Below are 16649 nucleotides of genomic sequence, written 5' to 3'. Positions count from 1 at the left end.
CGCAAAGGGTTAAGAATGCAGCAATGAGCGCTTGGTATGCTATCGATACACGATGTGCCAGCAAAGAGTGCAACGTCGGAGGCATACGTTGTTCAGATAAGGACGGTCTTAACACCAAGTGCAGTGGACGATACAAATACAGTGTCTCTAGAAACAATACAGGTTGTTTAAACGATAACGGCTGTCTAACACACTATGATCTTTGGATGAATGCGATGAGCAATGATCTCGATTTTTCGTCTGTTTCTTCAGTTTCGGTATGCAGGGATCAGCACAAAGGAGTGTATCCTAAAAAAAAACAAACATGAGATCACTGTATTTGTACCGTCGATTATAATTTTCCACGAGTGTCCTTGCGGAGAAATGCTCGCAACGATCATTGAAGGTTACAACAGACGGGTTTGCATGGTACGGGACCTTCGCCCTTCTGGCCGTAGAACGTTCGTGACTTGAAAACTTTCGCATCGATCCCCAGAAACGGGGTCTTTCCCGTGTAACAGCTCTCGTATACCTCGAAAGCTTCGTCGATGGGTACGTTGTTGCTCTTCTCCCCCTGGAGGATCCTCTCCGTATTCTTCGTTTGCTCGGAACTATTTGGCACTGGCTTCAATGCAGACGGATCTACGTTTACCTTGCAGCTCGTCTCTTCCTCCACGCTGGTAACACTGTTGCGCGCCAATCTATAGTATTTCTGTACGTAATTCTCCACGTAATTTTCCACGCAATTTTCCACGCTGGCTTCTTTGGTCTCGATGGTGTCCTCTTCGACAGCTTCGCCTTCGCACAACACACCCCGACATTGGAGCATCCTCTTCGGGGTTATCACAGGTTCGATCGTTTCAGCTTCCCAGCACTCCAACACATCAGGCTCCTCTATACTGCACAAGGAATTCGTCCTATCGTTCTCATCCTCGCTGCTCCTCGTGCTCTCCTTGGCGATCTCTCTATCCTTGGGGACCGTTTTGTTAGTGGAAGCATCGTTCCTGGAAGTCGTCAACAACTTCCCCTCTCTCGACACAACGATCTCCCCTTTCTCGTAGGTCTTCACGTTCGTGTCTTCGACAATGCCCTCGTCGTTTTCGTCGTCTACATTCTCCAAATGTCGCGTCTTCGCGTCGATGTTAGAGATATCCTTAGCGGATCTGCTTTGTCTTTTCGCTCGCCTTGGATTGGCTCTCTTCGAGTCCATCGTTCGAGAGCTCGAAGCGATGGTGTCCTTTTCGGTGGACTCGCAAACCTCGCCGACATCCTGACAGGCAGGATTCTCCCTTCTCGAGGAAACCTCCGACGAGGACACGGTTTCGTTCTTTGGCGTTCTGCTGTTGGTCTCTTCTACGTCGTTTCCATTGCTCTCTTTGGTAGTTTCCTTGGCATTTTTGCTGATCGCGGAAGGATCATCCCTGGAAGTCGTCAACAACTTCTCTTCCTTCTCGAACGTCTTTCCGTTTTCTTCGATATCCTCATCGATACCCTCGTCGTCCACGTCCTCTATGCATCGTATCTTCGCGTCGATGTCGGTGGGATCCTTAACGGATCTGCCCTGTCTTTTCGTTCGCCTTGCATTGACTCTCTTCGAGTCCATCATCCGAGAGCTTAAAGCAACCCTCATACCCGCAACGCTATCCTTCTCGGCAAATTCGCAAACATCACCAACGTCCTGCTGTCTGGCAGGGTTCTTCCTCCTCGAGGGAACTTCCTGCTGGCCGCAGGAATCCGACGAGGACACGGCTTCGTTCTCCGGCTTGCCCTCGACGTGTCTGACCCGTCTTTGTTCACCTGACCGTCGTTTTCCATCCCTCTTTTTCCTCGAACCGCCGTTCCCCTTCTTCTCCTGGCCCCTGGCGTTGTTGATCCTTGCGAATTCCCCGCAGCCAGACAATGCCACATTGTCCGCGCCGCTATTAGCAGATAGTGCAGGCATGGGGTTGCCTTGCAAGTTTTTTGGCGGCTCTTCGTCCACCTCGTCCTCACTCTCGCTACCGGACGCGTTCGTGATGAACACGTCGGGCGAGTTCGCTCTACGCAGCCACTCCGTCACCGCTTCCGTAATGGGATAGTCCGACAGCCGCGTCTGACTCTCGAAACCCGAGTCCTCGTTCGATATCTCCACCGGGTCGCCCTTGTTGAGGTGATTGCAAACATTGTTCGACATCTCGGTCTTCTCGCAAGAGTTCACCGTCGACTCCGTCTTCGGGGACGAATCGTTCGACAGACTAACACCGTTCAGACTCAGATCGTTCGTGACTTTATCTTTCGCAAGGATTTTCTCGTTCACCAGAACGTTCTCCAGATCCGCGAAGCCGTCCAGATCGGGCCCAGGCGTCGGTTCCCTAACGAATTTCGTGCCCTTCGCGTTGTACTTCCTCTTCGGCAATTTAGCATTCGTTAAGGATTCGTGGTTCTCCGTGTTCTCCGCAGTCTTGGGCGTTCTCTCATCGTTGCACGGAGACAATGGTTCCTCCTGGGTCTCCTCGTTGCTGGAGTTCATCAGTTTTCCGTTCACCAGGGTCTCCTCGACCCCGTTCATCGGTTCTTCCGTCGATCGTTCGCATGGTTCGTTGGTACTCGCTTTATCATTCATTTCGCTGCTCGGAGATTCGACGCTGGCTAGCTCGTTCGTCGGACAGGTATCGTCTTTCCCTGTTAGACAAAGCGTCGGGCCGTTCGTTTCCGTCTCAAGATCGCCGTCCTCCGACGTTTGTTGACTCTTTTCCGATCCCGCTACTTGGCCGGAATTGCTATCCGTCAGTTGCTCGTCCTCCTGCTTCTGGTCGTCGGAGACGACGCCGTTGCATGCTTTATAGTTCTTGTCGACGGACGTCGCGTCCGACGACAACGTGCTCGATTGGTTCGCGCTCGAGCCCTCCTCAAAGGTCGACAAGTTGGCGGAAGTTGGAATAGCGGACAGCGAGGCATCGAGCTCAATCGGGCGCAGCTGGAACTCCTGGCATTCAGGGTTCAGTGGCCGATTGGTGATCGTCGTCGTCGTCGAAGTCGAACACTCTGTCCACGACAGTCGGGAAGACGGTAAACCGGTATCACATTCGGAGCTGTACTCTCCCTCCTCCTCGTCCTCCGTGTTACCCTGAATTTCAAACAGATTCTTTAGGTTCTTTTACAATCTATTCTCGGATAAAACATAAGGCTTCCGTATTTACCACAGCAAGTCTCCTTGGCTTTCTTCTCTTTTTTTTCTTTCTTCGCTTGGCACAGGCCGCCGACATAGCCGCCACGTCTGTAGTTCTGATCATGGGTCCACCCTGTATGGTAACACCTTGGACAGCAGAAATACCATGGATTATTTCTTTCTGCGAGCGCAGAGATTCGGTATGGCGATCGGTGTCGCGACGACAATGTCTCTTTGAATTCGACCAGGGTGCGCCGGGTCGAATTGAGAAATGGCAACGGAATCGTTGCGCGTCGAAGGGCGCGAAGACTGAACTTGGCTTTCCGCCCCCCCCCCCCCCATCGCCCCTTCTCCCCTTATCGTACAGCTCCAGAACAGCTATTTTAAACGGATTCTATTTGAGACCCGGCGATGCTAACCGAACGCTTTGCCAAATGCGTTCTCGACGCCCCTCGAGCAACCGACAGACATTATTTCTATAACATTAAATGTCGATGAAACAGCGGCACATCCTCGTGATATCGTTATGAGTCAATGGACCCCCCGGTGAAACTCCTCCTCCCTGTGCTACGTGCGTGGCAGCGTGCTGAAGAGTAAATATGCTTGATGTCGGAATTAAGGTGAAGAATGACGGTTCGGGAGATTTTTATGCAGACACACACACACACACATACACACAGAGAGTGTACGGAATCTTGAGTCTAGGTACGATCGCCGGATCCCCCTCTCGATTGAAACAAACGATTAACCAACTGTTTTCGATGCTCGCTATGCCTGTCGAGCACAGGTACGGTAGGAGCAAGAAGGGTCGTCGAAACGTGGACGATCCGCGATCGTATCTAAAGAGAAGCGCGTCTCTGCGAATTATTACCTTTTACCTTGACTGTGGTAGAGGGACGGCGGTAATAAAACAGCAATGATGCCGATGGACGGGACAGCAGTCGTGTATCTGGGTATATCCCTTTCCCCTCGCCGCGCATCCGACCGACACTGTTCTCGTTTAACATTAGAAACAGGTACAATCAAACGTACTAACGCCTAGACGGACGCAGGTGGCGGGGAAGGAGCATCGTATGCATCTGGGCGCGCAATGTGTCATCCACTACTTTGTACTCTTTCGTCCGCTGGCAAATATAACTTCTTGGCGGCTGCGTGGGGTTCTCACGGAGCCGAGAATTAAATCATGTTATGCAATACGTACTTCCGACATTCCCGAGACAGTGGCGCTTATCAATCGTTCATCCATGGTACGCTGGTATTAATCTGTCATGCTACACGCTAACGCTACACAGTTTTAGGAAAATTTCAAGTTGACGTCGGTTACTTTCGGTTCACCAGAGTTCGTGTTAATAGACGCGGATCTCGGGACTCGAGGTTAACGCTTGTTCGTTAACACTTTATTTACCGGGAGCCTATTTATAGGCTTTTTAATTCCAGTATTTAGATTTTCGAATTTATTTACTATGTTGATGATTGTCTACTTACAATGTTCAGTTTTTGGAGAAAGACTTGGCTCTAGATGTACCTAGTAACAGTGTGGAGGAATTATTGCTAGCCTAGATTCGTATATGGTACTGTAGAAGATTCTTTTTTGAATTGAAGACTGTTTCTAAATAGCCCAGTAGATAAAGTGTTAATACTGGAACGCACCGCTAAAACGAAACTTGATTGCGACAGCGTAAAGGATACACAGGGTGCATTTTAGGTAATCGTCCTCGACGAGTACTCAGCCGGCTGACAATGCGTTACGTGAACGCGGGTGAACACAGAAACGGCCAACCGAGTTCAACGAGGGAAGCATCGATAACTCTGAGCCTAGGAGGATCAGAGGTTCAAACGCAAGCAACAAACGACCACCAACATCGATTGGAAAGAGCTACGTATCGCGGAAAACGATGCACCGCTCCCTCCCCGGGGTTTGCGTATGCGCAGATTCTCTCAGCCACAAGAACACAACCTTCGCTTGTTCGTCCGTTGTTCCGTCCATCCGTCCGTGAACAGAACGAAAGCTACGAGAGAGCGAGAGCGTTCGTCTACCCATGCGGTAGCAAAGGAGGAAAAATAAAATGAATAGTAACTTTCGAGAATCCACTGGCGGGTCAGAGGCACCGCGAATCAACTAACCGTTCAGGTTGACCAATGGAGGACCGAACATGTAGTGACCGGGGTACATGTACGGTTGCGGCACCGGTATCACGTGCGAGACGTGCATCGGTTGTTGCAGCAATACCGGCTCCAGGTACGGTCCCCCGTTCAGCCCGTTCTCCAACGGTTGCTCTTCCACGGCCTGCTCGTCCACGTACTGCTCCTCCAGGTGCTCCTCCATGTGCTCCTCGGTTCGTTCCTCCGCCTGGTGCTCCTCGATCTGATTCTCCGTCGCAGATTCAGCTTCCGTCGGTTGCTCCTCCGCTTCGCCTGCCACGCTTCCGTTACAGCTGGCGCTCCCTGTACAGCTTTCGTTGCATGTCCCGCTGGAGTTTTCCACTGGCAACAGCGTGGTCTCCTGCTCCGTCACCAGAGTCGAGTCTTCCGTGCTTTGGCCAGTCTACAATCGGGCCGAAGAAAGTTTTATCGTTAGTCGAGAAAGTTATGAAGTTAGTCGGGATGTTATAGGATTAAGAAACGTACGGGACATACCTGGTAGTCCATCATGCAGTACTGTTGCTCGGCTAGTTTAGGTACAAAGGCAGGGTTGATCCATTCGATCGGCCTCAAAGGTACAGGATCGCAAGGTACGGCCGCTAGGATGCTCGGTCCAACCTGCGCAGGCACTGGCGCAGGGCCTACCAACATCACAGGGTACTCGTAATAGTAGCCACTGGCGTGGTCGTAAAATGTTCCGTAGCCCAAGTGCGCTCCAGATTTCATCATCGGTGGGTATTCGCCGGCGCTGCAGTCCCTGTCCAACAGCTGCTGATCCTCCGTAGTTTCGCTGCCATCTGAATTATCAGGACAAGGGGAAATGTATCAGAGTCTACACGGGGTGGCTTCGCAGGTGTTATTGACATATGACAGTGAGGAATAAAGTAATGTCTCATTAGACGTAGGAGCTCGGGACTGACCCTGTACGACTAATGGTACGATAAGTTGTACAACCCTATCGTACGATGAGTTGTATAACCGATTCGACGGACCCTCTTCGACCGTACGAATGGAATTCCATTGTCTGTGGCGGTTGGTCGTATGATCTGTCGTACGACACGTTGTACAACCCTATCGTACGATGAGTTGTACAACTAACCGATTCGACAGACCCTTCGACCATATTAATGAAATTCCATTGTCTGTGGCGGTTGGTCGTACGATCTGTCGTACGGCCAACCGCTTCGAGCATAGGAATGGGAGTCGCATTGTCTGTGGCGGTTGGTCGTACGATCCGTTGTAGAACGTTGTACAACCCTATCGTACGATAAGCTGTACAACTAACCGATTCGACAGATCCTTCGACCATATGAATGGAATTCCATTGCCTGTAGCGGTTGGTCGTACAATTTTTATCGTATCTAGGTTAACCATGATCGACGTTACTGTATACAGTCGAACGTCTCAGAAATGAGAAGCGAGGAACATGGAGAGGGTTACTCGAGAAATCCAAAGGTTCGATGGTGTAAATGATATCTAGGTAGTCTATAAAATGGGAACTTATAGTACTGTCTCGAAGTAAGCTAAGTCAAACCCAGTGGTGAGCTACCCCTACCTTATTGTTTGATGTTGCCTGCCGAGTGAAAGATCCGAAAAGAAGCGAGAGGTTCGTGAAACCGAGAAGCCGAACAGATTAGTGGAACGAGGACAGAACACGTGCAAATATTCTTTCTTTCTCTGGTGTGTGTATTCTCCGAAACGATACTGTTGTATGTAGTTTCCCGCTTATTAACCCCGTTTTGTCTACTAGTTCCCCCTCGTCTCGAGAACAAAGTCAATCCGACTTATTCGGCCCGAATAGCATACCTCCCTCGCAATAAGCAGCTCACCGGTCCCGACCAAGTTGCTTATCTCGAGACAATACCGTACTCTATACTGGTTCCATCCCAAATGGAACTTGGTATCGTTCAAGACTCTCGGGAGGCGTCGTGGCCAAGGGCGACAAGAAAAACGGACAGAAAAAGAACAGAAATTCGATGAAATGCATTACGCTTCTACCTATACCTCTACCTGCGGTGGAGTGCGAAGCGGATTGGCTCTCGGTGGTGGACGGGGTCGCGCTGGTGCTGGCGTTGCTCGTCCACGGTTTCTTGCGCGATAGATAGCCCTTCTTGAACAGCATGTCCTGTCGAGGCGTCGTGATCCTCGTGTACTCCTCCTCGTTGAAGATGATCTTGGGTTGGGACGGCGAGCCGGACGAGTCGTCCTTGTGGGACCTGGTCCCACCGCTCGCATAACTGCTGCCGCCGCCGCTAGATGACCTCCACGTCTTGTAACCGCTCTGTCCATGGCGATCGAAGCTACGGGAGCTAGTGTCATTTTCCTGGCCTTTCATGTATCCGTTTCGCAATCCCTCTTCCTCGTCCTCCTCGCTGGGCGGAGCTGTTAACAAAGATAACGCGACGCGTCAAATTCAAAATCAACGCCAACATGGCGGTACTCGTGTCCGACTCGAGTTACCGGGGATTTCGTGTCACGCGAGTCGCGCCTGGTTATAGTATAAGCCTGTATAAGCTAATTCTTCACGCGTCAAAGCGTTAGGAACGCATCTACGGTGAACGCGACCCATGGCACACGGCGCGGTAAGCGCTCGAGTTCTTCGAGTTCTAAAGAAATTCGAGTAACAATACTTCGAGTTCTAAAGAAATTAAACTCAACAAATATTATTTGTGGTCGATTTACTGCGTCACATTCAACGGTCAACGAGTCATCTCTCGAGTGCAAAGTGTTAAGAGATAACGATACACCATCGGACACGTAACATGCTGAGTACCGATGGTGTACCAACGACAAAAATGTATTTGCTACAGTGAGAATGTGATAAATGCGGTGATTATGTATAATTCCTACTAAAGTTGGTGTACGTGATCAATTCTGGAATATTTATCAAATTCATCGGTGATTTTATATAATCCTCATTTCGCAATAGGGAATGTGATTAAATTGTTAATGCATGTGCTGTCTACACGGAAATACTGTCTGAGTAAGTTTGGGGTAGTTTTTAGTAGGTCCGGCGATATTGAATACTGTTAATGTACATACTGTCTGAGTAAGTTTGGGGTAGTTTTTAGTAGGTCCGGCGATATTGAATATTGTTAATCTACATACTGTCTGAGTAAGTTTGGGGTAGTTTTTAGTAGTTCCGGCGATATTGAATATTGTTAATCTACATACTGTCTGAGTAAGTTTGAGGTAGTTTTTAGTAGGTCCGGCGATATTGTTAATGTACATACTGTCTGATTATGTTTGGTATAGTTTTTGATGGGATGATAATATTGAATACTGTTAATGCATATACTGTATACACGGAGATACTGTCTGAGTAGGGTTAGACGTAGATTTTTATTAGGACACTATCACGCGAGAGGCTGCGAATATTTTATAATTTGCAACTAACAATTCAATTAATGGTTATTTTAAGTCACATGGATGTACCGCGAATATTTATTCTAATCGTCCATTTCTAACATTCGTGCATGAATTTGTTGATTTAGGCAAATATGTATTTCGCCATCAAAGGGTGTGGGGTGTAACGGTTGGAATAACATTTAGACGGTCCCGTGTTAAGTGTCTGACTGTAAAGACGTTAAATTGAAATTTTCAAAATTGTTGAAAACTTTCCAAATTTCCAAATTTCAAAAGTGCGTCGGATCAAAAATCTAAGTGCGTCAAGCTGTCTAAACGGGGGATGTAACCCTAATAGACAGCTCGCATCAGTGAAAAAGTGGCTAGAAATGCCATTTTTAAACTCCTTTTTCCATCGAAGTATGGTTTTGTGACGGTTTTCAAATTTCAAGAGTACATTAGTTCTCTACAACGAGTAAGGGATTATATAAATGTGAATCTGATAAATATTCCAGAATTTATCACATTCACCAACTTTAACGGTGACTATGCATAAACCCTATGCATAATAGTTTATCACATTCACCGTAACATATCTAAAACTGAAAAAGCAGGGTGCACAGACCTAATCCAAAAAGTGTCGAGCTTCCTAACAACGGAAAACTAAGCCGACAACTACTCCCAAGGTGTGTCTAGCAAGCTTGCATCTAATTCGATCACATTAACCCATTAGCAGCCAATGTTTCGATTTCCCAACGCGAATACTTTTCTCGAAGCAATTTTCACCGACTCGTTAGCGCAACGTACAGGGTGTGTACGCAACGCGTGTTCCCTCCTCTGACTGGTCATGGGTTAAACGAAACACGCTATCTCTATCTAAAACGAAAAAATAAAAAAAAGGAAAAGGTAAGATGGAGTCTAGAACTCCCAGGCGAGTAACCAAAAAGCGAAAAGCTCTTCGTTGAGATCCATGATCAGCCTCTTCGTCAAGGTTCCGTACCGTCTTGGTACCTCGCTAATAGTAGAACGTGATTGGAGGAGCCGATCACGTGGGTGACCCTTCGATGTCGACGCCACTGCATCTCTCCCCCTCAGCGACCTCTAAGTCACACTGTCGTCGCCAACGCAACCTCGGAGTCTTCTTTCGCTTCCCCGAAACGCGATAAGGACGACTTCTGGACCACGCTCTTGCACCCTCTTTCACTCGGAACACTCCTCTATCCTTGTCCTCTTTGCGAAACCGAGAAATCTCTCTCTCTCTCTCTCTCCCTCTCCCTCTCCCTCTCTCTCCTCGACACTTTCGGGGCAACCGGTCTGCGGCGGTAGTTTCTCGCGATCCTCGGCTCCTTTCTCCCGCTGTTATCGGTATATCAGGATAAACGCAACGCGGCTGATAACCAGTCGGATAAAAGGAGGATGTGGTCGGATAATCTAGCGCACGCGATGCCTCGAGAACGACTGCGGTTGACACGAGGAAGGGGGCGCAGAGGGGCCTTTCGTGGAGAGGAACGTTCACTGGCGGACGTAGCCCATTGGCCGGCGTTCGCGGACTAGAATAGCATCAGAATTAGAATAGAAAACGAACGAGGACCAGTGGCCACCGCTGCTGCTAGCCGAGGATGAGCTTTGGCGCGTTGAATGACTCGTTCAATAGGGCGGTTAGTTAACGTGACCGCTTAAATGAACGTAATTTTTATAATTACTCGGGGCTTTCGCCCCCTCTTTTCCGGGGAGGGCCGAGTTGGATGAACTCGTGTTTTAGGAATTATCATAAGATACCCGGATTTTAGCTGCGCATAGTTGGAAAGCACCGAATTTCATATTATGTTACACAGTGTCACCTTGCACTTTACTGGAAAGGATCTTCATGTACTGGCTGCTCATTTCGATTTCACATCTTTTTCTACTCTCTTGAATTTTTTTACGGACATCTTCTATTTTTCTATGATTACTCTTTAAGTCCTCCACTTTTTCATGTACTTGGTGTACATTTTTTACTTTTTTGAAGTTTTTTATGGGAATCATAAGATACCCGGACGACAACGAACTTGGACTACGGTTCGTTCACTATCTATGACTACGGTTGTCTTTTAAGTTTTACTAGTCGCGGTTTCAAATACACCTGGTTGATTCGGTGTGATTATGTTTGACGTGTACAAGGGAGTAGGTCTTAACTTTGAAGAAACGAGAGCTTCCTTTCGTTCAAGTATCCCTCTGGGAGGTGGTTGACCCTTTTAACTTATTTCTTAACCGAATTTCAAGCGCTCGAGAGTTGTTTAAATAACCTTACAAGTTCCCGAACTTTGTAATTTATTTTTTCATTCGAATTCGTATTTATTCGATATACAGTCAATCCCATAAGTTTCGTACACTCTGTATCTGTTAAAGAATTTTTACATGATATGCTTCATGTTTCCAAATCAATTTTCCATTATAAATATGTACATGAACAAACTGCCAAATCTGACAATTTACAAAATTTTTGTTTTCGATTTTCTTAAATTTTTGGTATTTTTTAATACCCCTCAAAAGAATCGTCCTGGTAAATTTTAAGATTTTTGTTATCATTGGTTGCAAAAATATCAAATTTTCAAAAAAAAAAAAGCTCTTTTTTTAGCTTTTTGCTCATTAAATTTCTTTTTCTCAAAATTTTCGATTTTAGATGACCATTACAGACAACGATACAACAAAAATGTTTAAAGTGTTTTTAATCGAGGTTTTTGAAATATAAATTTTCAATCGTGTTGTAACAACTGTTTGTATCCTCCGATTTTCTATTTTAAACTTCTATCCATCCTGCAACTTTTAAGCCCGATTCGGTAGTGGACCTTCCGTAATTAATATTTTATATTTTGTTTCGATTTGTAAAAATTAAAAAAATTCTGTTTCGCTATAATTGATCATCAGTACCGATTTTTGGCACAGTATACTTCTTTTTTACTTATTATAAATTGATTTTAATATTTTTTAATAAAATAAATATATGAATACCGACTGTATTTACAATTACGAATTCATTTGGAAACACGAAGCATTCGTTTAAAATTCGATAAATTTCTTCAATAAATATAGAGGGTACGAATACTAATGAGACTGTAAATCAGGTTAATGAGTGATTCAACGAAACGAGTGGAAAATTATTCGAATTATTTCGTTTCGCGTTCGAAATTTCTATAGAGATAAGCATATTGTTCATCTCTGTTTCCGACTACAGTGCACGCAAACCAGGCTGTGCCAGTTTTAATCAGATTTGAGGGTTCAACGTACCGGGGTAGTATTTTAAGTAGCAAATAGAAAGCGCTTCGAATACTTCGCGTCATCCAGTTACACGTGGAGTGTCGAAGACTTTTATGCGGGTCTGCACCGCTCGATAATTCTCGTAAATGAAAATTAATATTTCGATATACATAAAAACCGAGATTAAAACGCTACGAATAGAGGTTACAAAGAAGTCTCGTATCGACATTCAAATTCTACAATAAAATTTTACAATGAGGAATTATTTACTCACAAATGCTGTTACATATTATATAGTTTTCATAAGATGATTCTGTAAAAATTTAATCAAAATCGGTGCCTTTTAATTGGGCAATTTTCGTAGAGCGCGGGCCGAACCTGCCCTGCGTCGGCCCTGCTTGAAGACAAATGAAGACCTACGGGGAAAAACTCATTATGTCCAATTTTCACCGAAATTAAAGCACGCGTGCCATCTAGCAGAAAAAGAGTATGTATACCTCTTGAGGGGTCCAGGAGTTCGATCGCAGAGTTTCGTATATTTTTCGATATTTGCCGAACTTCAATGTTACGAACTCTACGATAAAGGCACAAGGTCAGTCCGGAGCTTGTGCACTGAACGAGACATTACTGTAGGTACATATTTTTGCCGAGTTTCGTATATTCTTCAATATTTGCCGAACTTCAATGTTACGAACTCTACGATAAATGCACAAGGTCAGTCCCGAGCTTGTACGTTGAACGAGACGTTACTGTAGGTACATATTTTTGTCGAGTTTCATATATTCTTCGATATTTGCCGAACTTCAATGTTACGAACTCTACGATAAATGCACAAGGTCAGTCCGGAGCTTGTTTGCCGAACGAGACATTACTGTACATATTTTTGCCGAATTTTGTAACCGCTATTAATGTCCCTAGGAGTTACGTAAACTACAATCACGATTTTCTCCATTTTTCAATTTTTGTTGGACATAACGATTCCCCCTTGGTCTTTGAACGAAAAATAACTCGGATGCCAACGTGTATCCCATATCCCAAGTATTTTTGTAAGACTGACGAACGACAGATACGCCAGACTACCGTCGGCGATGAAACGCGACCGATATCGTCGACCGAATCTCGGCTTTGGAAACGATTACATCGTCTAAAACGTCTGACCGCAACAAAGCGCGGTGATACTCCTGGGAACAATGTGTCACACAGTAATAATAATAAGAAGAGAGACCTGTGAATTTACCAGTGCGACGACTATCAACTCGGCTGCCAAATAGGTTGTACCGCGCTTCGTTATTGAGTTAGATAAAACACGACACCTTTTATCGCTTCCTCGAGGGATGGAGACATAAGACATAAGACTATAAGAGGGAGACCATGTAACCCTAGAACGCTACCGGAATCCGAACGTGTATGAGAAAATGTGTATGAGGAATGATTATCGACGCCCGAACGCTCTTTTCTCGTTAAAAATGAACCCTGTTTGAAACGCAGGGTTTAGAAATATTTCTAGTTTCTTGGTGGTCGTTCGAAAACTAGCGAAAACACGATCGCGGATCGAAAATTCTGTAGCCGATGTAACGGCGAACGCGGAAAGGTCACGAACGAGAGGCGATGCTTCAACGCGTAGCAATTATGGCACCGCCACTAAATGACACTAATTCCTTCTCACCGCACTGGCTCGCCGCGATCTTTAATCAGTGACGTACACACGGAGGGAAATCGTTGGCGCGCGTTGTTTCTGTTTCTCTTTAGCAACTAACGCGAACGTCGTTGTTCGAACAGGAACTGATCGAAGTTTTGGCGCGTGTGAAAATTATAGCCAAGATGGACATCGAGTATTTATTAACATACTTCGAAAAAGGAGGAGGTTACTCAATTACACGTGTATAGATATATATACTGCACACATATTGAATACAACATATATATAATATAAATTACATTTTATATTATATATATTATATAATTATATAAATGTAAATTAAAATCAAAAAATTTTACTTTCGGCTTGAGTTAACTTTTGGTGGTGGCGGCAATATTGGATGCTGTTATTGTATGTATGTGTACTGTCTACGTGCAAATACTGTCTGAGTAGGTTTGAGGTAGTTTTCGGTGAGGCCGTCTGCATTGAATAACGTTAATGTACATACTGTCTGAGTAGGTTTGGTGGAATACTGTTAATGTGCATACAGTCTGCACGGAAATACTGTCTGAGTAGGTTTGGGGTAGATTTTGGTGAAGGCCAACAGTATTGAATATCATTAATAGACATACTGTCTGAGTAGCTTTGGGACAGTTTTTGGTGGGACAACAATATTGAATACCGTTAATGTACATACTGTCTGAGTAGGTTTGACATAGTATTTGATGGAAGTGACAATATTGAATACTGTTAATGTATATAATGTCTAAAGCGGATGTAATGATAGCAATAATGAAACATGATACTTTTTGTTCCTCCTGCAGAGAGTTGAACCAAGTCTGGTAATGTTTAATATAAGTAATTTTAAATTTAGCGCCTTCTCCGAAAAAGTTGCATTGCATTTAATATGCTGTACTTAATAATTTAACCAAATTCATCAAGAGCTTGCGAATAACAATGGAGTTTCAATAGAAATTGATTTCACACCCTTTAGTGCAGTTTTAATATTTTTCCAAGTCGTTTATATTTTTTTTCCAGAAATTATTTTATTTCAGAACAAACAAAACGTAACGGTAAGACGAGAACAACATCGCCGAGTAAACGCAAGAAAAATTGCATTATCTCGGACCATTTTTGATCCCTGAAAAACTTTGAATAGCGTCGCAGAAGTAACTCGGAATTCTCATAAATTTTTTACGCGTCTCGCGAAGCACTATAGGAAAAAAAAAGTGGCTGTAAACTTGGTAGTCTATAACCGTGTCGTAACTACTTCCCAGTGTAAGATACACGCCAAGAAAAATCGCTGAAAAATATCTTCCGACGAGATGCAAAAATTAAAAAAAGTAACGAACCGAGGGAAATTAGTTTATGTTAACCTTTTGCGCTCGAGGCATTGTTTTATAGAATCAAATCCAATCCATTGTTATAATAAATTTCTGTAAAACCAAAAAAAATTCTATTTACAAAAGAAACATCTACGAACATTCGTGACTCAACGAATTATTGTTACAATTTATTAAAATTGTAGGTTCAAAAAGTCACTTTTAAATTACATATGTCGCCCTAGAGGCGCCACTCGAGCGCAAAGGGTTAAATTAAAATTCGATCGAGGCAACGATTTTTCGAAAACTGGTGGAACGAGATGTTTACTCGGCGTGGTACCTGCTCGACCATGCTATTTTTCGGAATGCTATTGATAGGAGTATGTTTGTTCGAATACGCGGGAAGGGGGTACGCGGCAAAATGGGTCAACTATCGGATGGACAGATGGACCGACTACCGTGCAAATGAAGTTGCAAAAGAGAGCGATGATGCGGAGATCGATGAGCCAAATGTCGAAAGCCTAAAAGGCTGCCAGAAATTGTTAAGCGAGATGAATCGCGCAAACAAAGTCTAGGTACCATCGCACGGTTACGTTCCGTCGAGTGCAACGATATACCGGGTGACCGTTAACGAGCGTAAATGCAGTCGACTCGAGCAAGCTCGATTATCGCCTAATGGAAGTAACCGTACACCGAAGTAGCGATAATGTTTTTCTTGACCAAAGGTGCTAGGAAGATAATAGAGGTCACCCTTTCCACATTTAAGTGGACTCTTTTCGATAACAGCCTTTGGAACGAGCCACGTTACAAAATCAGTGAAATATATCTCGAGCAGGAAGATTAACCGTTGCGCAAGATTTTCGAAACCGCCGAATCGGTCACCAGTGAACTCTGTTCGATCTTACAAATTTTTCTTTTGAAGAAACATTCCGTAGGATAAAAATTTCCTTGGCGGTCTTTAACGCACGGTTATTAATCGAGCACCCCATGGAACATGGGGCTATGGAACCATAGTCGGAAATTTCACAGAAATTTCACGGAAATCACACGTGAATATTAACGGTTAACCCCTTCGAACCGGGTCATCTTTGCTCGCGACACAGCTGACACGGAATCCACGCGCGTTCTAGATTCCCATACATCCTACGTTCGAGTTACAGCCGCGTGTGATCATATCTGGCGCATACCGGTACACCGGCACGTTTCATTGCTCGTCTAAAATCTTCCTAAGAGTCGCGATCGTCCACCTTCGCAGAGATGAGCAAAACCCTAGAATTCTGAAACCCTTCGAATAAATCTCAAGTTTGCCGAAGTGTTTGTCTCGTTTCGTTTGCGAGACAAACATGTCGGCAAACTTCAGATGTATTCCAAGCCTAGAGTTTTGCTCATCACTGCACCTTCGGCAGATCTAGGGATTTTACTCGGCCCTAGAAAACGACCGCACGTATATCGCTCTACTCCGATTTCGATTACAAAAAACTCTTCTCATCGTTACACCCCTCTGAAGTTTAAGTCGCCCGTCGTAGATAACACGTTATCGCGGGAGAACGTACTCGTTATCGCCGGTTACGCAACAGGCCGTTATCTCGCTCACCTATTCTTACATCGTTCTTACGCTCACGTTCCGTGGAAACGATTTACGTGCAACGAGACGCGAAAACATTTCGGATGCATATCGATCGGTATAATGGCATTTGCGGAGACTTGAACCCGCCGCGATCTATAACGCGAGTCGACCGTTATCATCATTCGAGACCGCTACAAATCTCTCTCTCTCTCTCTCTCTCTCTCTCTCTCTCTCTCTCTCTCTCTCTCTCTCTCTCTCTCTCTCTCTCTC

General features: G+C 45.1%; 1 protein-coding gene across 6 annotated transcripts in view; it reads right to left on the bottom strand.

Moving 5' to 3' along the window:
• Positions 1–6: 6 nt before the first annotated feature.
• The window catches only part of LOC128896348 (uncharacterized), a 41008-nt gene continuing 24365 nt past the window's right edge, over positions 7–16649 (bottom strand). The window contains exons 1-7 of one of the 6 annotated variants that reach the window (XM_054159685.1): positions 9615–10983; positions 7274–7651; positions 5765–6066; positions 5252–5672; positions 3159–3274; positions 512–3085; positions 7–288 (exon numbers count right to left, since the gene is read on the bottom strand). In XM_054159685.1, coding sequence (XP_054015660.1) covers positions 148–288; positions 512–3085; positions 3159–3274; positions 5252–5672; positions 5765–6066; positions 7274–7651; positions 9615–9696 — 4014 coding nt within the window. In that variant the 5' untranslated portion in view covers positions 9697–10983 and the 3' untranslated portion in view covers positions 7–147. Of the gene's footprint in view, positions 3086–3158; positions 3275–5251; positions 5673–5764; positions 6067–7273; positions 7652–9614; positions 10984–16649 lie in introns of those variants that run through there. The other 5 variants (XM_054159694.1, XM_054159716.1, XM_054159711.1 and 2 more) reach the window with 5 other exon arrangements.

This window comes from Hylaeus anthracinus, unplaced genomic scaffold (genome assembly GCF_026225885.1).
Source record: "Hylaeus anthracinus isolate JK02 unplaced genomic scaffold, UHH_iyHylAnth1.0_haploid 0, whole genome shotgun sequence".
Classification (NCBI taxonomy): domain Eukaryota; kingdom Metazoa; phylum Arthropoda; class Insecta; order Hymenoptera; family Colletidae; genus Hylaeus; species Hylaeus anthracinus.
The sequence above is the reverse complement of the archived record's forward strand: the minus strand, read 5'-3'. Positions and strand labels throughout refer to the sequence as shown.